The sequence below is a fragment of the Platalea leucorodia genome (genome assembly GCF_965183815.1).
Source record: "Platalea leucorodia genome assembly, chromosome: 1".
NCBI lineage: Eukaryota > Metazoa > Chordata > Aves > Pelecaniformes > Threskiornithidae > Platalea > Platalea leucorodia.
Window position 1 is genome coordinate 146,663,062 of NC_138823.1, and position 22,938 is coordinate 146,685,999.

At 41.8% G+C, this 22,938-nt stretch overlaps 1 protein-coding gene across 2 annotated transcripts in view; it reads left to right on the top strand.

Moving 5' to 3' along the window:
- Positions 1–1,033: 1,033 nt before the first annotated feature.
- Positions 1,034–22,938, top strand: part of CACNB2 (calcium voltage-gated channel auxiliary subunit beta 2) — a gene marked incomplete at its 5' end in the record, with an annotated part of 257,642 nt that continues 235,737 nt past the window's right edge. For both annotated transcript variants that reach the window (XM_082326353.1, XM_082326357.1), the window contains 2 exons: positions 1,034–1,132; positions 13,321–13,413. In XM_082326353.1, the coding sequence (XP_082182479.1) occupies positions 1,034–1,132; positions 13,321–13,413 (192 nt within the window). The remainder of the gene's footprint in view (positions 1,133–13,320; positions 13,414–22,938) is intronic.

Below are 22,938 nucleotides of genomic sequence, written 5' to 3' on the forward strand. Positions count from 1 at the left end.
CAAAAGCCTGCTGTGGGGTACCTGATAACATGACTGAAATCGTGCTGCTATTGGTTATGCAAAATTAGGCAGTGGGCTTCATCTCACCTGCTAGCTAGGAATTACTCATCCCTTGATACATGCACGGGAATCCCCAAGAAGTACAGGAAGAAACCGTATCAAGAAGACAGACCTACAGAACTTTCTCTTTGGAAAGCGCAGGTTTGGTGATTAAAACCAACCCTACCCCATGACTCGGGTTTCGATACGGGCTGAGACACGCGATGCCATAGGGTCAGGGCCGAGCGGCACCGCAGGGCGGAGGGAGCGGGGTGCACCCCGCCACCCCCGCTCTCCCGGCCGCACCTGGCTGGGCGGGGAGGGCCGGCTGAGGGGGCGCGCCGCGCCTCTCCCACCCCTCCTGCCAAACTGCGCCCGGCAGTCGCACTCCACAAGCCACGGAGCTGCCTGACCGGCGGGACGCGTCCTTGGCGAGTAACTTACCGACGGCAGACGGGAGCGAGCCCCTCCCGCCCTCGGCCACGGCCGCACCGGGGCTGACCCAGCCCGGCGCACACCCGCCGGCCGCCCCACCCTCCCGCGGCCCTGCCGGGTGGCGGGGAAAGGCAGGGCCTGACACCCCCCCATCGGCACCCCCGGCCCCAACTTTCCCGCTCGCCCCTCCGCCGCGGCCGCGCTGCCCGCCGCCCCCGCCCCGCGGCGCCCGGCGGGGAGGCAAGCGCCGCCCCGCGCCCGCCGGCCGGCAGCTGCCGGAGGGAGATGCTCGTTGTCACTTTCCCTCTTCCCCCGGCGCCGCCCCCTGCCCTCCCACCGCGCCCGGCGGCGGCGGTGCCCCGTTCCCCGGCGCCGCGCCGCGCTGCGCGCTCCCCGCCGGCAGCAGGCAGGGCAGGGCAGGGCAGGGCCGCGCCGCCGCCCGCGTCCGCCCCCGGCATGGCCGGGCGCTGAGGGGCGCCCGCCGCCCCGGCTCGGCTCGGCTCGGCACGGCTCTGCCCCGGCGAGGGGCTCGGTGCCCAGCCGCCCGCTCTCCTCGCCAATGGTCCAGAGCGACATGTCCAAATCGCCTCCCAGCCCGGCGCAGGAGGTGCAGATGGAGCTGCTGGACAACCCCCTGCCCGCGGCGGCGGCAGCGCAGGTACCGCGGGGGCGGCGGGGCTCGGCCGGCGGCCCGGGGCTGCGGCGGGGAGCGGGGCGGGGGGCGGCGGGGCCGGGCCGGGCTTGGGGGGCTTCGCCCTGAGGCGGCGGGCGGCAGGCTGGGAGCGGCGGAGAGGGGAGCGACGGGGCTGCCGGAGCTCCACGTCCTTCAACTTCGGCTCCCCGCCGTCAGAAAAGTTTGACGGCTCTCCTAAGGCGCCTGAAACCCCTGTCCTCCCCCCTACCCCCAAATGCCATTTAATTAACACGCACAATGGGATGCTCTGTGGCATAGAAGCTTAGTAAGTCAAAAGAACCTTACAGTTATCTGGAGGGTGGATGGATAAGAATACGTTGCCATTACGGTGCTCTTCCATGCATATATTACTCACGGGTTACGGCTATTTTTCCCTGCTCCAGTAACCTGTTGTATCTGTACCTGGTGCTTACGATGCACTGCTGAAACCTTCCTCATCTGCTGCTTGTTGAGTCTGTGTTGATGGGGGAAGGCGATTCACGCTGGCTGTTGAGCAGGATTTTGGGGAGGCTGAAGGTGTTGAGCACGCTGCAGATTTAAGCTGCTCGATTACCGTGCAGAAGGTGGCTGTACAGTCATCTCTGAAATTTTAACAACTCGGTCCATGTGCACTGTGTTCAGGTGGATGGATGAAGAGAGGGAGACAGGGTATGGATGTTTGCACACTTGGTAAAGACTTTATATTTTGAAAGGTGGTTCCTGTTTAATATATGGATGTTGCATAATATCTTCGAGTTTGCAATAGTTGGCTACAAAGACTTACGGTGCTATTTTTAAACCCAGTAAAAGGGTGGTAAAATCTGATTGCGTGTGTTTTAAATTACAAACATGCTTGCTCTTGTTAGGACAGAGGTTTTTTCCTTTTGGGGTGGCAGTTTTTATTGCTGCTGCCAAAGCTCTCTCTGATGCTTTATTTTCTTTGAGAAGGTGGTCCAGTTTCATCACAGAAGTGCTTGATTGCCAGAGGAAAATGCTGTCAGTCTGTCAAAAGGCTTGCTAATTGATCTTTACTTACTGGGGACCAGTGACAGCAGAACAAAATCCAGGCACTTAAACAGATACTAGGTTAAGCTAAAAAAGAAAAAGTGTCTCTTTGGATGTGAATTTGACTGCAGCCTCCAAGTGCAGAACAGACATTTCAGCAGGGCCATATGCTTTGCCAGCTTCTCCAGAAGCAGTGGCAAGGGAACTAATTTCTGACCTACAAATCCCCTCCTTTTTATATCTTTTCGGCCCTAAGCACAGAATCGGCAACTGTCAAATCATGTGGTGCATCTTTGCTGTGGACAAATGTCAAATACTGATCATAAAATTGATTTTCACCCCTCCTTTTAACTAGGCATAAAGAATCTCTGTTTAGAGAGGAAGGATAGTTTGCTAACACCTGCGTTATTTATGTTTCAGGTAAAGTACTTCCGTTCTTGCTTATAGAATCGGTTTCTGAACACTCACAGCCAAAAAGATCCACTTTTTAAGATAGTAATAATGCAGCTTTTCAGTTCAGGGAATATTTTTCAGTTTTTGAAACCAAAGCCATTAGGCAAAACAAGAATCATATCGTCTCCATATATACATATTCTAGTTATACATAAGCCTTTGGTGTAGAGGAAATAAGATTATGGAAGCAAAAGGAGCCCTTTGTCTGAATAATAAGGTTAGTTAATTCCTTAGCATACACTGCATTGAGAGACAATTATTCTGATTTAAATTTTTGCTCCGTTAACATGATTTCCAAAAAATCAATATTGTAAGAGCTTGCTGCTTTAGAACGTACTCACAGTGAGAAGGAGAGGCTTAATGAGAACATGTGAATCATCAAGTAGATTGCCTACAGGTACTTCAGTTATGCCCGCCGCTATCTTTTTCACTAAGGTGCTTGAGTATCAATCCTAGAAACATTTCATGCCAAGTAATGCATCAGGAAAAAAACCCCAAACAACATTGAAGCTTATGGAGTGATATCACTCCTAAAAGCTTCTGGGAATTATGATTTAGCGAAATATAATTGAAGAGTCTTTGCAGAGTTGTAACAAGCATCAATATTTCTCTTACCCAAGCATTTTACTTCTGCAAAGCTGAGGATTTCTTTTAACCTGGCTGTACATCATGGTCAGTATCTTGGATCATGCCTGTCCATTGATTTTGGCCAAACTTGTCACCACTTGGCAGAGGAGTAAATGTAGTTAACACTCTGGAATTAATTATTCTTAAAAGGTAGTTAAACATGTGAAATATTCCTAGATAGCCTCTATTTCTCATTTTCATAATGCATTTTTCTAACAAGATCTGCAAACAAAATAAAATCCCTTTAGGTGTTGATTCTGACAGTTATACTGTACTCTCCCTGGGAAGTTCTTTGCAATGGGGACAAGGTATTGGTGTGTTATTCTGCATTACCTAAAAATCTGTGGCTTTTAGGTCCATATTACTGTAAAAACATAGTTCTAGGTACTCACTGTGATCCTAGTCCAGATGGGGTTGTGGCATAGTTTCAGATGTCCAGTTTTAGCCAGATGAATGCACATGCTAACAGTTACACTGTGGAGTTACTCACAACGTCCAGGTATATGTTAGTGTGAAGTGGTAGTTTTAAGTGTGGCCCTTTTGTAATAAAATCAGCATTTGATTTTCTGAAATCGTAAAACGAGGAAAATCTGTTCAAATGCATCAACGTTTGGTGATCAGTATCTGGTTTTTAAAAAATCAACTCCAGTCCTCTTTTTAATTCTTTATTTCAAGAACGCCTTAATTCTAGGAAGCTGATTTATAAGAATGTTCAATTTAATCATTTTAATTAACTCAGATGCTATGCTGATTTATTTAGAATATATTCTAGCATAGCGTATTAATGCCTTTCATGGTAACTCTTGGCCTCTCTTCTTCTCTTTTCCCTCCTTCCCATGTAATTTTTTTCTGATCCTACTTCAAAGTCCCTCAGTCCCCAGAAATCATTAGATTCAATTTCTATTGCTATTTTCTCATCATAAAGCTTCCTGTGTTGTGTCACAGGAACAGTCATAGCAAATCAGATCAGTCAATTATACGAGATATTTCAAAGAAAATATAATGAAACCTTGTATCAAGCAACTACAGACTATCTTGTGGAGGGAGAAGGTGTCTTACTGTGGATGAAGTCTTCCCTATTCCCCATTATTATTTTCCTCCTGTTCTTTTTCTTGCCTTCTTATGCATCATCTGTCAATGCAGGTCCTAACAACCTGACACCTTTTAAATGAAAACAGTTCTCTTGATTGTTTTCTTCAGCTCTTTCACTTGCATTTAGATTTTCTCTGTGCCCTGATACTATTATGTACTTCCCCCTTCCAAGTCTAATGGCTTCATCATCTCAGGAGTGCTTGGCTCCAGCTGGTCGGGTTGCATTACTGAGGGTAAACTGCAGGCATGGGGTTAGAGACAGGCTTGTTCAGTTGTTCTTCTGTATTGACTGCAATTGATGTTAATGTGAATTTTAGAGTAATGTGCATCTGGTGACTCCAGAATATCAGTTATTATATTAGTTATTTGGCCCTTGCACTGACTGTTGTCCTTCCTGGATCGCCAGCTATCTTTTCGGGTGCATAGCACCATCCCCTCACTGCCTGTCTTGTGGTAATGAGGAATGGAAAGAATAGCCAGAAATTTATTCTCAGCAGATTAATCACACTGCCCTCTGCTGCTCTCTTTCAGCTGAGCTGATTTATCACAATTCATACTGTGTTTACCTATTCTTCAATTAAACATTTTGCAACAGCGTATTTCCCAGTACTGGCTTGCAGGAATACTTTGTAAGCGATAAACAAACAAAATTTATATCCCTTTGCTTACTTAAATAATAACAATAACCATTCATTGTAGAGGCATGGAAGGTTTTACTCTCTGCTGGCAGCATCCCTAGAAGCCAGATCCAATGTGGCAGCAGCTCAATGGAGTACATACAAATGAAGAAGAGATGAAATCAGAAATAGTATGGCCAGCAGGACCAGGGAAGTGATCGTCCCCCTGTACTCAGCACTGGTGAGGCTGCACCTCGAATACTGTGTTCGGTTTTGGGCGCCTCACTAGAAGAAGGACATTGAGGTGCTGGAGTGTGTCCAAAGAAGGGCAAGAAAGCTGGTGAAGGGTCTGGAGAGCAAGTCTCATGAGGGGTGGCTGAGGGAACAGGGGTTGTTTTAGCCTGGAGAAAAGGAGATTCAGGGGAGACCTTATTGCTCTCTACAACTACCTGAAAGGAGGTTGGAGCGAGGTGGGGGTTGGTCTCTTCTCCCAAGTAACAAGTGATAGGATGAGAGGAAACAGCCTCAAGCTGCACCAGGGGAGGTTTAGGTTGGATATTAGGAAAAACTTCTTCACCGAAAGGGTAGTCAGGCATTGGAACAGGCTGCCCAGGGAAGTGGTTGAGTCCCCATCCCTGGAGGTATTTAGACCATGTGTAGATGTGGTGCTTAGGGACATGGTTTAGTGGTGGACTTGGCAGTGTTAGGTTAACAGTTGGACTTGATGATCTTAAAGGTCTTTTCGAACCTAAATGATTCTATGATTCTATGAAATCAAATGCCATTAATTGGACTTTCTCATGGTCCTCAGCAAGAGGTAGCATTTTCACTCCTATGTGGTAACCTCCTTTGAGCATTGCACTCCTTACTGACAAAAATAAATTTTAATAGTCCTTCAATTAGGAAAGCCCTTCAAGTTTCAGCTGTTACTTTTCTGGTGATTCTTCTCTGCTCTTTGGGTTTATTTTTCATTGTCCTGAACTCTATCAGTAATAGGTGATCTTGCATGCTCATCTCTTCCAGAGACATTTATTTGCCACTTGGGTATCACACATCATCAGCATATATTGTCTATAATCATCGTATTTTACATTTTCCTGGAGTGTAAAATCCCTCTGAAACTATGCAGTGGTTTCAGTCCTGGCTTATTTGAGTATCTGGTAACCATCTTCTAGAAATGATCTCTGTTTTTGTCTTGTTTTGTCTCTAGGTTTATAATTACAAACTGTTATGGATGAAAAGTTCCTGTAGTCTTCCAAGGCTGGCTTCTCTGGAGTCTCAGTTACTTTTCTTCTGCTTCTTTTACTCAGTTCTTTTCTGTGCTGGGATAGAAGAGATTCAAAATAACACAAAGGAACCAAAATCAGCCTTCCTGCCCTCCAAGGGCTTGCTTTAGTTTCTGTTGACAGGGGAGCAGACCCTTAGCAGAGGGAAGCTTCCCCATAGCTGGCTGTTGCTCCCTTCGTGTATCTTTCTGTCATGGAGTCAAATCTCTTTTTCCGTTTGCTTGCATTAGAGAAATACAGAAATCCACGGAGAGCAGGTGAGGAGGAGCAGGCACGTGGCCTACAACTGTAGCTGCCAATTTTAAAAGGCTGCAGGAGGCACAGTGGGGTTTGGGCACGAGCTTCAACACCTACTGCTGTTGTGTGCTCCTGTTTTGCTGAGTTGTGAGCAGACATCTTCATCACCGGTGTTACGGGGAGATGTGCAGCAGATTTGCACCGAGTTGGGTTCCCAAGCCACTGGGGAGGAGGAAGGCAGGCCAAATCCCCTGCTTCTTGTCTGGCGGGTGGAAACTGCCAGGTGACCTGGCCTGAAGCCAGGGCGAGAGCAGTGGTATATGGCTTAGAAGTGTAGGAACTGGTGAGAATTGGGCTATTTCTAGCTGCAGTACTGGCAAGGCTTTATCACAGGCCAGCAGAAAAGAACATCAAAGATTTAACCCTGTTACAGATTTCTCAGCAGAAATGGGATTTCTTTTTTTATGGGGGAAAATGGAGCATCTGTCAAATACTTATTTTTGGATTATGTATGCAAGTTTGGATAAATAAATTATTTGTGGGTTGGATTTTTTTTGTTGTTGTTTGGATGGATTTTTTTTGGTGTAAGTGGAAGATTTTATAAAAAGGACTGTGGAATGGACTTAGCAGACTCATCATTGTAGCCTGTGTGCACTCAATGACTGTATATGGAGATCCTCACTTTGATAGGATTCCTGAAGGGAAGTCTTGTGTTTTCTGAGTTGTGTCTTGATAGCAAATGGTGTTTGTTTGAAGTAATTCAGGTTTTGAGACCTAACCTTGGGACTCTTCTCTGCTATGGGGACAAGAGCCTGTGCTCCTCAGGCAGCTTCTTCACTGAAGGTATGTCACAGGGCTGAGTGCCTGTCGCAAGGCTGCACTGGTGTTGATCATGTAGGGTGACCTGAAACCCCGGCCGTGAGACAGAAGCAAGCCAGGATATATTGCTATGTCCACTATTGCCCTGTTGCCCCCATTCCCATTGTGGAATGGAGCTGTGGAGTGCTGGGAAGCTTGTCACCAAGGTCTACGTAAGTCTTCCAGCCCTTGGCTGTACTGTCAGAAGGCTGACCGCTCCTCAGTTACAAGATTAGTGTGATTTGTGGTGCAAAGATCAGAAATATCTGACCCTTTATATTCAAAGATGCACAGTTTGTGTTGTTTGAGTGCGGGTGTGGGAGTTTACAGTTATGCAGCTGGTGCTGGAGGCTACACCACCCGGTAGCTGGAGGGTATCGTTTCTGAGTGGTGGCAAGCCTGGCCATTGACCAGAGAGGGCTCCGGACGTCTGACCTGCAGGAACATTCTGTTGCCTTGTTGTAAGGAATTAATTCAAGTGGCAATTACTTGTTTTTCTAGGAGGTAGATGGAGCTGGATGTGCATGTTCTGCACTGTCCTGGCATGTTGTTCTTTGCCTGGGACACAGGCATTTTTTAGTATCTTTTAAAGCTTTTGCATGGGAAGGAAAAATGCTTAGTGGACTCTCTCATTTCTGACTTTTCTAGCAATTCTCTAATCCTTCAGGGGTCGCTCGTTTCCTTTACCTTTAGGTATTCTTTTGATCCTTGTAATTGGTTATTTGTTCATCTGAGATGGTGAAGCCTCATTCCAGCTCTGAATCTTTATTTTCTGTTTTTGTTGTCTCCAGTTCCTTTCTTGCGTCATTATTTCTGTTTCGAGACCTGACTCCACATTAGTGATTCTGCTGCCTAAATCTTCTGCAGCTTTCCTTTATTCTTTGAATTATGTTTGCCACTAACCATGATATCAGTCTTAATGACTGGTACTATTTTACCCATTATAATTAGTAAAGGTTCAGACTCAACCCTATGTATGCTGCTTTTCTCTGCTTTGATGTAAAATACCACTAGAGTGGTTAGTGGTGAAGAGCATTTTAAGACTTTTGCTGAAGATCAGTTCCCTGGTTGTAGATAGTTGGTCATTTTAAATGTTTTATATTCCCTCTTCCAGATGATAGTATTTTGCCTACAGGGATAAACCACGCCTTCTGCTTCTCGCGTGTGTTAGAGGATTAAATCTTACGGGTGCGTGCTTTTCATGTGTACAGGCAGAACCTCATTAAAATTAAAGGGTTTTACTGAGCGACATTGATCTCATCTGTTTGCAATAATGTATAATTGTATATGAAACCGGTAATTATCAGGAAAGTGCTATGCAGGCCTTTAATGCTTCATGTGATTCCCATATTTTGTTTGATTAGATGGGCTGAATAAAGGTTGCACAATGTACTTTCACGTCAGAGTTGGAAAGCAGAGTCTGTCTTTGCTTTATTAAGACTTTGTTGATGAAATGTTTTTTACAAGATTACTTTGGTAGGGCTTTCTTTGTTTTTTTTTTAAGGTTTCACATTGTCTGCCAGGTATTTTAAGAAGCTGTAGAACGTAAGCGCGTGTGTTGTGTTTCTCGTCTCTGGCAACTCAGCCAATTTTAAAAGAACTTCACACATCTGACTAATAAACCAAGCTACAGTTTTGATCTTGTAAACACTTACATGTATACATAACTTTATTTGTGTAAGATGTTCAGCTGAAATCCAGTGAGAATGTTCCTGTCAGCAAACTTTATATATAAACAGGCTTGTTTGCAGTGCCAGAATCGGTTGTATTAAAATTAGCTGGAGCAAATGGTGGTACGCCATAGGCAGCTGGTTATGCTGGGTTTCGAGATTGTTACCATTGAGCACCATATACTGAGGTGCAGAGACTTTTGGTCCCCTATGGTTGTTCTGTTAGGCAGAGCTACTGTATAGGTTGAGAAAGACTGCCCCGTATTGCTGCTTTTACTGGCCAATGTCCGCATGTCATGATTCAGCCCTTTATTTTTAGCTACCTAATCGCAGCCAACTGCTGCACAGAACACAGATAAGGCAGCTAATTTTAATATGAAAATCACAGTAACATATTGAGTTCATTGTGAAAAAAACTTCTTTTTTGTTTTCCAGAATTGAAAGTAACTGGTAGATTATCTTTTTTTGTACAAAGGTCTTGTTCTTGCATTATGCTCTTACAGAAAAAAATACACTCAAAGAAGCACAACATAATGAATATGACAGGATGAGTATTCACGATTCTGCACGACAGAGATATTTAATCATTTTTAAAAATATGTAAGAATCTGTTTTGTTTATGGAAGACTTATCTCATTTTTAGAGGAAAGTTTCAGACATTTCTGACTGTGGGAATAAGCTTGAAAGGCCTGGAAGACAAATATAATCCCAGATTAGCATCCTTTAAAATAATGTGAAGAGTCATCAAGTCCCACTTTTCCCATGTGCCAAAATTGTTCCCTTTTTCTCTGATTAAGAGTTGGTTTGTGCACAGAAGCAGCTGTAAACCTGACTTTCCCTACACTGTGTAGCCATGGCCTGCCATCATGTCAACTGTTTTTTTGTGTTTAAAGTTAGTATTTAGCTTGTGCTCCTGAAAAGTGTTCACTTATATAAGACTAGAACAAAAATGTGCATGCTGATATGCACAAAAAAAAAAAAAAAAAAAAAAAAACCTGAAAAATCAAGGTAAGTTTCAGTTTGAGCTGGGTTTGCCATGTGATGTTGCCCAAAATAAATGTTTTTAGGTGTTGCTGTGCAGGTAGAGAAGAGTGCATTTTTTCTGTGCTCGTAATGTGTTTTTAGTCTGCTCTTGTTTGTTTTATCCTCATGACTCTGGACACAGTCCCTCTTCTGCCTTTGTAGTAATTTTTTGTGTTATAAAACTGAACACTGTGATTCTGTAAATAAATATTGTAGAAACTGGGTACAAATAAAAAATATGACTGTGAAAGAGGATATGTGTACATTTTTTTCTAGTATCTCCTTGGGGATTACAAAATACTATACTGTACATTATTTATGAAATTGCACAGATAGTGTGATCTTTATGTAGATGCTTTATATTCTTGAGCTGCTATGTGAATGTTTTGAATTCTTTATTTTTTGTAAGTATATTTCCATATTCTTCCACAAAAATTGGAGAAGAGAATGTCAGAATGTTGGCAGGTAACTACAGTCAGTTACCTCACTAAGAACCATTTTTAGGAGGTAAATTTTGATTTAAAGATGATGTTTTATTTGAAGAGTACTCATGTCAAAGATACTTTTTATGTATTTTACATACGTTAATATTATCTTCTATTAGGTGGAATATTATATTATATTGGGTGGAAAAAGATGATTCTCATAGAACTGTCTATTCTAACACTAACTGGAAAATGTTTTGAATAATTTGCTGGTAATGGTGGTTCCTATCTACTTTTTATTCTTATAGATCTATGAAGACCTTTCTATTATCAAAAAGTTCCTCTGTTATCAAAGATCCCTTTTAGAAATGCAACCATGTAAAGTCATTCCTCATTCAATTTTCATTTTACGTTTTGTGATGTACTCGGTTACAGTTCTAGACTCATCAGAGAGTCATATTTTCATTCCCATAACGTGTAGCATGCTGATTTTTATATAGTTCTTCCCTAACCTACATGTGTAGTATCAGTTCCTGTGCCTTTCAGAAACTTATTACATGGCTTTTTTACAGTTTTGTAAAAATCATATGAATTTGGCAAAATATCTTTCCTATAAATCTATATTTTTGGGGGAAAATCATTGCTTTTCTTGTAAGTCATTGTTAGTTCAGTGACATAACATATTAAATTATTTTTGCCGAGAATCAGTGTCAGGCTGACAGATCTATTGTTACTTGAGTCATTCTTTCTGAAAGATTGGTATAATATTAGATTTCAGCCAGTGCTCTGAAGTTCCCCAGAGTCAGCATGAACCGTCCAGATACAGCCCGAGATTGTTCTCATGCATCTCGTGGTGGCAAGTTACCTGGATTTGTCAATTTGACAAACGATCTGAAGTTAGTAGTGGTTATCTGTCATCCTCCTCAATTACTCTTAGATTGCAAAATATTCCATCATATTTACCATATATGTTACTGCTAAGAGCTACAGCTCAGATTTTGAAGTCACGATCTTAAAAATCTGCCGGTATGAGATTTTAAGTGCAGCTCTGAGCCTGCAGTGGAGCCCACCCTTCCCTACCATGAGAACCGATGGGACGCAGCCCCAAAGCTCAGCGTGGTGCTCTGAAGATTGCCCAAGCCCAGAGGACATGCTTTATACACCGAAGCAGAGTGTTATCCCAGGGTTTGCTGTATCAGGGCCAACTCGTCAAGAGTGTTGTGTTGTAACACATGCACAGCCACGTTCTCCAGTAAGCTGATCGTAATTTTCTCATCGTGCCTAAAGCCAGGACTGACAGCAGCTTAGGGCCAAAAACAACAGCAGGATGTGGATGCGTGGACTTGGAATTCGAGGAAATAATAGTGGATAAATAATATAATAATAGTGGATAATAAATAATATAATAATAGTGGATAAATAATATAATTTATTAGTTTTGAGATGCCAGCCCTTAATACTTTATTATCAAGAGTTTTTGTTGTATATTTTAAGGAGAACAATGAGATTTCTGTAAAGGAATTTTTATTCTTGGGAGAAGGATTGCGAGATAGTATGGGGGAGGATATGAAATTACTCTCTGAAAATTTAGCATGTAGGTGATGGAGGCTGGTGTTTTGTTTTGTGTTGTTTTTTTTTCCCCTGAGTTATTGTGGAACTCGAAAGTTCAGTGCTGAATGCAAGATGAGAGCTAAGATTGGGAATAGGCCAAGGCAGACCTTGAAAGCGAAGACAAAGACCCTGTTTATTTCAGGGAACTGTGGGAGGTATTTAAAGACAGGAGACGTGATCCAGAGAGATGGATTAGTAAAATGACCTTTACAGCAGCATGATGAATGAGGAAAAAAATTGCATTTATCAACCTCAAGGAAAATAATGTTTGAAGTAGTCAAGACATGATTTTGATGTAAGTTTAGATGAATTTAAGCAATGTGACTAGATAGGAAGGGTTGTCTCTTAATGTAGTTGTGCAGAACAAATCTGCGAGATTTTGCTATGCCTGGGAGGAATGCTCTGGGAAGGGTCTGAGGTGGTGTCATGCCACGATTTACAGTCACCACAAAAATAAATGGTTGCAAATAGCATAGTTTTAAACTCTTTTATGTTTTTCTGAATTTGTTTTATGGTATTTATTGATGGTCTATATTCATCGCACAGAACAAATAGCTTTTTTGGGGGGATTGGGCCATTTACTGTATTTCTAAACCATAGTTTACTAATTTTTTCTTTAGCCAACCATTGCTTTCTCCTGGTGTCTTTTTGATTTCCTAATAGATAAAAATGATGTCTTGCTTTTTAGTTGCATATTATCCCTTTTCCAGTTACATGTTTAGTCCTTTTTTTATTCTTATACTGCTTTTACTTACTTCAACTTTTAAAAAAAAAAATTATTATAAATTCTTCCTCAGTTGTAACATTGTATCTGAATCAACAAGTCGTTGGTCATTTCTTGCTGTTTAATGTTCCCTCAGCTGGCTTGGCTCATAGCTGTGATGTGCTGGAGACTGCTCCAGTGTCTCCTTTCCTAGCTTGTTTACTTAAACTCGCTGCAAAACAAACTGTACTTTTTAATCATTGTGACTTGCGTGAATAATACTACGACTCTACAAGTCTGTAAATGCTTCTCCAAACCTGAATGTGAAAAAAAATCCCAGAACATTCAAGGCTCAATTGGCCAAGCCTAGTTGTGTTGGTGAGCACTTGCGCACGTAGTCCCATCAGTTACTTACTGAATATGTGCTTATTAATTGGCACGAAGCTGATCGTCTGAACCCTAGGAGCCTAGGAGACACTGGTGGCACTTGTACTGAGAGCTTTCTGTGCAACACAAACTAATGCTGTTCCTCTGATCTTTTTTTTTTTTTTTTTTTTTTTTTACAGTCTTACGGTAAAGGGGCAAGAAGAAAAAACCGATTTAAAGGATCAGATGGGAGTACATCTTCTGACACTACCTCTAATAGTTTCGTACGCCAGGTATGTGTTTTTCAGCTTCTAAAAGACTGGATGACTTGCTGATGTTCATGTTCAGGTAATTTTTTTTTTTTTGTAAATTGTCAAATCAAAGAGTGATATTGTAGCCTGAGAAATAGCAGAAGTCTCTGCCGGCATAATGAAAAATATTTGGTTGCTATTGTTTTGATCTTGGCAGAAAAATACTTTTTCATTTCTTATTCATTTCCATGTATAGTAGTTTTCATTATTTTTGTTACTCTAATGCTGTCAGGTGATTAAAGCTGGAGGCGGAGGCAGAGTCTTATGGGAGTGCCTGAAGTGGCAACATTTGGGAGAAAGCATCAAAACCCAACCGTTCCTCAGGGTTTTCCTACTTAAAATAGTGCTGTGCGAGGCAGTGTTAACTTAGATGCTTTCCTCCCACATCCCAGTGTTATTTTTAAGGCATGGGTTGGAGGGGAAATCCCTGGCAGCATTTGTCCCCATTGCACTGATCTGAAAGGCCTGTGGAGGATGGAGTGGTGCCGTAGGCTCCCGTGACCTGTGCGTACATGTCTCTCCCTCAAAGGGGGAGACCCAAGTGGAGCCTCATGGGGATCCCAGACCCGTGTGGGTGCTTGGAGGACAGCTCAATCTGGCCAACAGAGGCAACAGAAAATGCAGGGAAGGGTATCCAGACCCCAATGTCTTTGGCTGCAGAACGGTGCTACTGAAGCTGTGCGTTTATGGAAGGAGAGTGAGTTTCGATGTGCTTATGGTTGACAACAACTTTGAGAGCATGAAGGGTACCCAGAGCTTCACAGCGACTGTGTGTGCGCAGAGCCTGAAGTACAGTTCTTCATGCCCTGCTGATTTAAGCCGTGGTTTTGCAAATGCAGACTTTGCCATTTTTTTTGAAGGGTTCTGGAATTTGGGAGGTTTCATTGCAGAGCTTTTGGTTTTGCCGTAAGCAGGCACCAGACCTCCTTCTCTACCAGCTTGTCTTGCACGTTCCTCCATCTCAAAATATTTAATGGCTCCACTGCCGTTGCATTGGTTGTATCAGTATATATCTTCTGTTTGCAAAATTCTTCTGCTTTGTCCTGCTGAGATCATGTTAGCAGGTTTTATGATACGTTGTGGATTTGATAAAGTCAGGCCCCTATTACATTTCAGTGTCTGTTGGACATAGGCATGAAATATTAATTGGTCATGGGAGTTTTTCAGTGGCAGTAAACAATATGAAGGTGGAAACCCTGGATCAATAAATTACTTATTTGTGACATTTTGTCCTGTTTAAACATACTCTGAAAAAAGCAGTCCAAGTAGTGTTTGGGAGCAGCAACAGGATCTCCCAGTTCCAAGGAATCTTTGTGAGGAAATCTGTGTTGCTGTTTTCCTTAGCTCCTCATGGATGTTGAATTCAGTCTGGAACATTTTTAGCAGACTATGAGTGTTTATTTTACACTGGCTGCACATGGTTCTTTGCCCTTCTTGTTTACCTAAATGAAGTTGAAGTTGGTCTCAAGAATCTCTTCTTGCTGTCATGAGGGGGAGCAGGGCAAAGAGGATGTAGCACAAAGAGGTGGATCATCAAACTATGTATAGATGTTGAGGTGGACTCCTGTAGTCAGTGGAGATCTGGTTGGCTCTATAGACTGTGGGGCATGATTTATTAAATCTTCAAAACAGACATCTAAAACCAGGTTGGTGAGTTACAGTCTAAAAGTGTCTATGTCTTTCCCAGGGCCGTAAAGGGAGCATAGAGCGTGACTACCTCAAGTGTAGATTTTTACAGAAGAGATTTATATATTTCCCTGAAATAAATCCAAATTTAGTAGTTACTCAAGTGATATAATACAAATGACTGAAAAGTGAAATAGGCTTCTGCAAAAAACCAGAGATTTAATAGATTGCTGAAGCAAAATTCGGTTTTGAAATGGTATTGTCACTGAAGATAATGAGGGGATGTTAATGGATAAATGTATGTTACATGACATTGTCTAAAATAAATTTTAAAAAAGAAAATCACCACAAAACATTCCTAGTAAGTAATGTACAGGCAGAGCTGTTCAAATTGCAGCAGATGTATGAGAGAAGTGTCGCTTCACAGTTGCTGCTGAGAGGTTTATTTCAGAGCTTGGACTGCATCTTCAAGAGGCTTTCCTGCTCTGATTCTCCTCCTGGGACAGCTTGGTTTTCTCCTGCACTAAGGAAAAGTTGCCACCAGCATGAGCAGGGTGCCCAGTGCTCCAGATATTAAACAGAAGGGGTGCAGTCTGCTGGCTCAGCTGCTGTGCCCTTCACAGAAACTACCTCAGTGCTGCATATTGCCTGTCTCCGTCTTTCTTGGAGGATATTTTACATGGTATAAATTAACATAATTGTTTTGCCATAACCATTTATTTGCAGGAGAAAAAGTGACTCCAAGAATTTGGTGTTTCTCCTGAGATGGGTGAAAGCTGCAGAAAAGCAGAGCAGACAAATGAATCCAAACCCAGTAGAATCAATGACGTACCCGTTTATTTTCTGTTGTTTTATTTTAGCGCTATCTTAAAACTCGGAAGCAAGTTTTTGCTTGGAAAGGGATTTGTGGGATTTTTTGGCAGTAGTTTTGATCTAGATGTGGGATGCACACAACCTGTTTGTTTCAGTGATGCTTATGATGCCTATAGCTGCCTTTTTTTTTCTCCGCCTTCCTTTTTCCCTCCTTGCTTCCTGTCTCCTTTCATATTCACTTCTCAACTTGTCCTGCAACTTTTCATGGAATCATAGAATCGTTAAGGTTGGAAAAGACTCTTAAGATCATTGAGTCCAGCCATTAACCTATCACTGCCAAGTCCACCACTAAACCATGTCCTCAAGCACCACGTCTACCCGTCTTTTAAATACCTCCAGAGATGGGGACTCAACCGCTTCCCTGGGCAGCCTGTTCCAATGCCTGACTGCCCTTTCGGTGAAGATGTTTTTCCTAATATCCAACCTAAACTTCCCCTGGCACAACTTGAGGCCATTTCCTCTCGTCCTATCGCTTGTTACTTGGGAGAAGAGACCAACCCCCACCTCGCTACAACCTCCTTTCAGGTAGTTGTAGAGAGCAATAAGGTCTCCCCTCAGCCTCCTCTTCTCCAAACTAAACAACCCAGAAATGTGCGTCTCTACAAGTACTCCCTTCTGCACTCAAGAAGGAATCTTGAGATTGTCCTGAACATTTATTGCTAAGGTCTGCCTGTGTTCCTCATAAAGAAGAAAGAATGTTTGGAAAGTGCTTTTGCGTCATATTTAGCTGGCCTGTCCTTAAACTGGGAGAGCTGCGAGAGGCATGCAGGTTCTCGTCGTAAGCATCAATGGAAAGTGGACATTTTCTAACAGAGAAATATATTGGTGCTGGATAAAAGAAGACAAATGTGTCTAGTCCTAAAGAAATGTTATGCATGTGGAAGGCAGTGGAGATATTGTGCAACAGCAAGGATATAGGATTCAGTCTTTTGAATCCACAGAGCTGCTAACCATTTAAGTTAAAGCTTCTGCAGGATGGAGGGAGTTAGTATCTATTACTTACATTGACAAAGCTTTATTGTGTCTGCATTTTACTATTTCCTTAAGGACATGTGCACCTCTGGCTTCAATATGTACCTGGCAAGTTTCCTGCAATGCATACCAAATGCTACAGTAGTAAAAATAATGCCAACTTATTTCTATTTGAATGAGAGAGAACAAAGTAACATTTTATTGGAATTGCTTGAAAATTCCTGCTGTTGTATAAGGAGAATGAAATGCACTCTGCACAGCTCTGTGTGCAATGATCTTTTTCCACTTAAATCTGTTTTTCAGAGTGCTGAAACAGAGCAGAGCAATCTATCCAGTATTGTTTCTGATGTACATAGAAGAAGCATTAAACTGAAGCAAGAGCATTTATTTATATATAAAATACAAATTTAAAAAATGTTCTTTTCAATCCAGTTAAACCTCCTCTGTACTGTGAATTTTATCTATTGATATAGATGTTTATTTCTATTTTTTACTTGTGACACTGTAAAACCTATGAGATATTTAGGAGAATGTTTTGGATCATGTTCTATTTGTTTGTAACAAAAAATTGTTTGTTTAGTTTTGTCTCCAGATTATTAGTGATGATATTGGAGCTTGAAAAAAATAACAACAACTTGGTGTTTCTTTCACTTGCCAGCAGCTACTGCTTGACTTTTCAGTAGCAGGAGAGGGAAGAATTTTTTTCCCCCTCTGTTGTGTTGTGAAGTTGTATTGGCAATTAAGCAGTGTATTTGGAAATCAGAAGCATTATTGCACACCAATCAGCTCCTAACTGACTTTAATCAGTTGTCTTTAGGGAGCTAAAGAACATTGTGTTATATAGTTTTCATCATCTTTTTTGAGCTTTGGAGTGATAAGCAGCTTGTTGTTAGGGTTAGCTATGAAAGACTGAATTGGATCTGATCTCTACTTGCTGCCATTTTGACTGATGCGTAGTAATGATTTTGTTCCCAAGGGTTTTTTCAAAATGCGGATCAGACAAAATATTTCGCAGACAACACTATGGCACTTCCCAGCAACATTATTTTAAGCAAATTGCATGTTCTGATAGCATTACATATTTTGTGGTTGCACTTCTGGACCTGTCTTTGTCGAGGTTTTATTTTAAATCCTAATGATTAATCACAGAGGCAGTCTAAGTTGTTGGGATTTTTATGTATTGCAAAGGCAGATTAGATTGTGAAATAGACTGTAGACTATGGACTTGCTTACTGAAATATTTAAGGTTTTACAAATCTGGTTTTTTGCCTTTAAATATTGGCTTGGTGCCTGTTACACTGTGTTCACTCAAAAACACAGCTATAAATAATTATGTAGGGAATTCATTATTCTTCTACTTTCCTCTAAGGATGTTTGCCTAGCTGTGTAATTACCTATTGAATTTTATGAATGGTAAAACTAAGATTTGCACTAAAAAATGATTTGAAAATATTGACTTAGTTTTGCTTATAAACATGCCTCTTAATCTTGAGTTCATCAGAGAACTGGGCTGTGTCAGAAATGTATTCCTCTTCTTTTAATTGCTTTTTTTTTCAGATATAGAGCTTACCTCTGACTTTTTTTTTTTTTTTTCCCCCCTTTTCATGAGGGGAAGAGCTTATGTATCCAGCTCGTACACACAACCTGCCAGTGAGGCAATGCATTTACAGGCTGAGCTGCAAAGAGCCTGGTGTAGAGAGGGCACAAATATTAGCTTTGGTCTTAATGCCCAGCACTAACAATCTTATGCTGAAAACCTGCTTATGCTTTCTCTGCTAGGACTATTCCTGCTTCTCGAAGACTACGTATGAGCAAGATTGTGGCTAGCCAGAAAATCTAAATAAATAATTTTAAAAAAGCTCCTTCGCAAATTAATATATTCTTACATTCTTTGTGTGCCTCTAATTATGAGACATGTTTGGCTTGTAGAGAAAAAAGGAGCTTTTCAGACTTGCCGCATAACAAAACGAGGTGTGTCAGAAATTTTTACAGGTATTGTGCAAACACTGATTGTAATACATGAAAATGCATACCTACTGCTCGACTTACTTTTCTCATCTTTTATTTCTGATGCTAATGTCCTGGCATATTTTGTTAGGTTCAGGTTTTTTCTGGTCTGATTCTGCTGGTTTCACTGAAAGCCACAGCGGTGATGCTTGTGGCCTATGCTTGCTGTTGTGGTTGCATTGAAGCCTTACACAAGTGATACGTACTAGAACACAGGCTTATTTGAAACACGTTATAGCTGTTATTTTGTAGGTTTTTAATTTGATGGTATTGTGGCATCCTATGTTTTTCATTGTGAATTATAGGTTTTTGAAGGAAATGTATTGCGCTTGGATAAAGCCACCTTACACTGAGGTTGGTTATATGGAGTATGGTGTCTGTACTGCTGTGTTCTTCTGGCATTAGCGGAAGCCACCAAACTTTGCTGTTAAGGCCAGTGTGTGACCTTAAATCATGACCAGGCAATGTAGTTTCAGGGTGATGTGCTGTTTGTATCAAGCAACGTTAATCGGTTTTTAGTCAAATCCAGTGAGTTTGTATTTGTTATGACACAAAATTAGATAATGTCTCTAGGAGTAGTACTACTATGGGAAAGTGACTATTTTTTATGTATTTCTTGTCGTATGAAGTGTACCAAGTTCACAGAAGAGTGGGTGAAGCACTTGGAGCAGTGTAGGGATTCATAAGAACATGTCAGTTCAGCTGTTGACGTGGAGTTTCATTCATGGCTGATATCTCAGTTCCTCAGTCATGTGGTAAAAACCAGCTAGGTGGAGGAGTGGGAGAAGGACAGCTTTTAAAAGAGGCCTGGATTGGGAGTGTGTGGCTGGAGGGAGGAAGGCTGCAGGGAGGAGAAAGGGACTTTCCCTTCTGGTGGCAGTTGTGAAGCGGTACTTTAGGCTCTGTAGACATGGGAAAATCACATTAGGCTCATTGAGCTATAGAGTTCCTCAGCTGTAGTAAGGGTTTGAAAAGTCTCCTTTTTTGGCCTGGAGAGAAAAGAACAGATGCCCCTATAAAGCATGGGATTTTGGCACGTGTGACTGGAGGGGAGATGGCTGAGAAAAACCCAGCGGAAAGGAAGTTCATTTGCGGACTTCAATTCTTTCATGGGCCCTTTTTTTTCCTCAAATGGTTTCTAAGAATAGAAATCAAAATGCTGCCATGTGTTTAAAAAAACCACACACCCTCTAACCAAAACAAACAGGCAAAACCTCATAAAACTCTTCTTATACATCCGTTTACTCTTCTTGTAGCAGGGTGCGAGAAAATTACAGGGGGGAATAACTGAACATAATACTTTATTAAACAAACTGAAGGATAGGAGCCTTCCTTATAGCCTGTTTGATGTTAGATTGCATGCAGCTGAAGTCAACACATCCTTTTCCAAGCAGCAGTGGGAACTATGAAATTTTTAAGATGGGGCTTATATCTAATGGCTGCTGAAATGATTGCCAGCGTTGTTTTTGAGCTTGCTAAGATGATGGGTGGGTGTTGTGAGGTATCAGAGAGGACATACGTGGCCTCCTGCGAGAGGATGGGGGGAAATGCGAGCCCTGAGGTGAGGGGTGGCATCTCCACTGGTGGCAGCACTTGGACCTTCCCCTTCAGCATTCCCATTGCTTCTGTCTCGTGCGTGTCTCCTGGCTATGTTCTTCTCCTCTGGGTCTATCAGGGAGAGGAGAAATGGGGCTTTCCATTTGGTTCAGGAACTACCACAGCCTGCACTCAAGTTTGGCAGCATCAGATGTGTCCCTTTGTAGTGGAGCGTTCAAAGGGTGCGACTGGACTTCTGCGTCCCTGAGCCATGTGGGATTTCTGCAGGTGACAGGGCTGCCTCTGCGCTGCAGAGGAGGAGGAGGAGGCAAGGGCTTGGCTGCTCAGGCAATCAGAGATCTGAGGGTTTTTTAAGCAGTTAGACAAACTGATGGAGGTAAAGCATCATCTTTGCAAGTTTGCTGAATATACAGTTGGACACTCTTCCATCACAGTGCATGGCATACGGAATGAGCAGAAAGGCTTAAGCCTAACCGTGTTTTTAGGCTTTCTCTTTGGCCAGATATCTTCATGACTGGCAATTGCCCGCTGGCAGTCTCCATCTTGCGGTTTTGTGCTAATCAGAGTGTGCTTTTGCATGAGCTGAACCTCTGAAAAACTTACAGCTGCACCGAGAACCTCCTTGCCTGTATTTCTTGGTCTTTTGGGTGGGGTATAGCGGGAGCTCCAAGAAAAAAACTACACAATTGTAAACAGTTAAGGTCAAAATTAGTAATAGAATTGAATGAGAATCAAGTGTTTTGTTTTATTTTGTCCCCTGCTTCTCCCAGGAAATTCACTGCGGTTTCTAGTTCTCGTGTGCAGCATTGTCTTACTCAAAATAATAATTTTAAACATTGTGGTGAGATGCAACGTTCTATTATAGGCTATCATAGATGTCTTCTAGTTACAGTAAGCACAGACATACAAAGTATCTGCAATGGGACAAGAGTTCCGATGCATATATTTAATTATAGCTAACAAAAAACCTGTCAAAAATAAATTATGAAGATAAATGCAGTATATTGACAACTTTTTCTTACAGGCCCATTTAATTGTAGTGGATTTGTTTTGGGGTTGTTTTTTAAATTTTTTCCATTGGAATTTTTTTTTTAACAAGGCCTTAAAATATGGGGTTTTTTTGAGAAATAAGGTGGTTTAAGTCACTTGTAAAGTTCAAGTTTATATTTATATGTGAATGCACCATAAACATAGCTGCTGACTTAGTTCCTTTTAAGGAAAATTAAATCTGAAATTATTTTTGTCATTTTAAATATTGCATTCAGGGCTTGCATTTATGCTGTGTGGTTTTGATTGGGAACGAATGTCTAACACAAGGGAACAGTTTGGTCCTCTGTAAAGCAAATGTCATCTTCCACTCCAAAATGCAAGTGGTTTCAAGGAGAAATAACCGCTGGTTGGCCGATGTGCAGCAAGCTGCTTCAGTTTCTCTTCATCGTGGAGCCGGGCTGCTCCTAGTTGCTGGGAGGGCTCGGAGTAAAGAAAGGTACTTTGCAATTAGCCAGAGGGATCTGCTGAATCTTTTTGTCTTTCATGATACCCCACCAGTACGTTCCTGCTCAATCTCAGGAGTCTCGTACCTCGCTAAGTAGATATACTACAACACACACAAGTGCCATTTCTGTCTGTTTTTACCACAGTCATGAAGTTGCCAGTTTTATGGGCAGTTGCAGCAGAGAGCTGTCTTCTCTTGGACTATGTATTTAGACAGTACATCCAACACTGATTATATGTTTCTGTAGATTTTAATGTTGCTTTTTTTGTCCGATCTCACTCAGACTTTTCTTTGCTGGAATATCAGGTTCATTGAAAAGCTTCATGCTCCACTACCTCTAAAATGAATTGTAAATCTTCAACCAAATTTACAGTAAACCTTTTTTCTGGCCATTGAATTACAGAGTGACATATATGTGAGCACAATTAGTGCACATTTTTTTCACTGATGGTCACATAATATTTAATTCCCAAATATGACCTGCCTGAAAAATAGTAGGACCTGAAACAGTCCTAGGTATATGAAAAACTAGAAAGCTACCTTTCCTTAAAATATGATATTGTGGGATATCTGAATTCTTCCACCTGTGCCAAAGGAGGTCATTAATAATCTCGCTGGGATGCATAGCATTAATTCTAAGCTCCACATAAACCTGTAGCCTCCTATATGATAAATGATTGTCATCAGATGGTTTACCCGTAGGATAATCAAGTCTTGGACAGGAAAGAGAACTGGTTCTTGCAGATGAATGAGGAGCTGAAAGAAGAGAGGACAGGTGAAGTGAAAAAGGGAGAAATATATCTATATATGCCTTTGATATTTTTTCTTCTATTGCCTCCAGTGATATTTTTGAGTTTTCAGTTGTCTTGCAGTTTGAACCAGAAAATATTTCTGAAATCTGGAAGGCTGTTACAGGATGACAACTAGACTTCTGTTTTTATGCTGAATTAGCTTGAGATGCTATGTCTTTTGTGCTA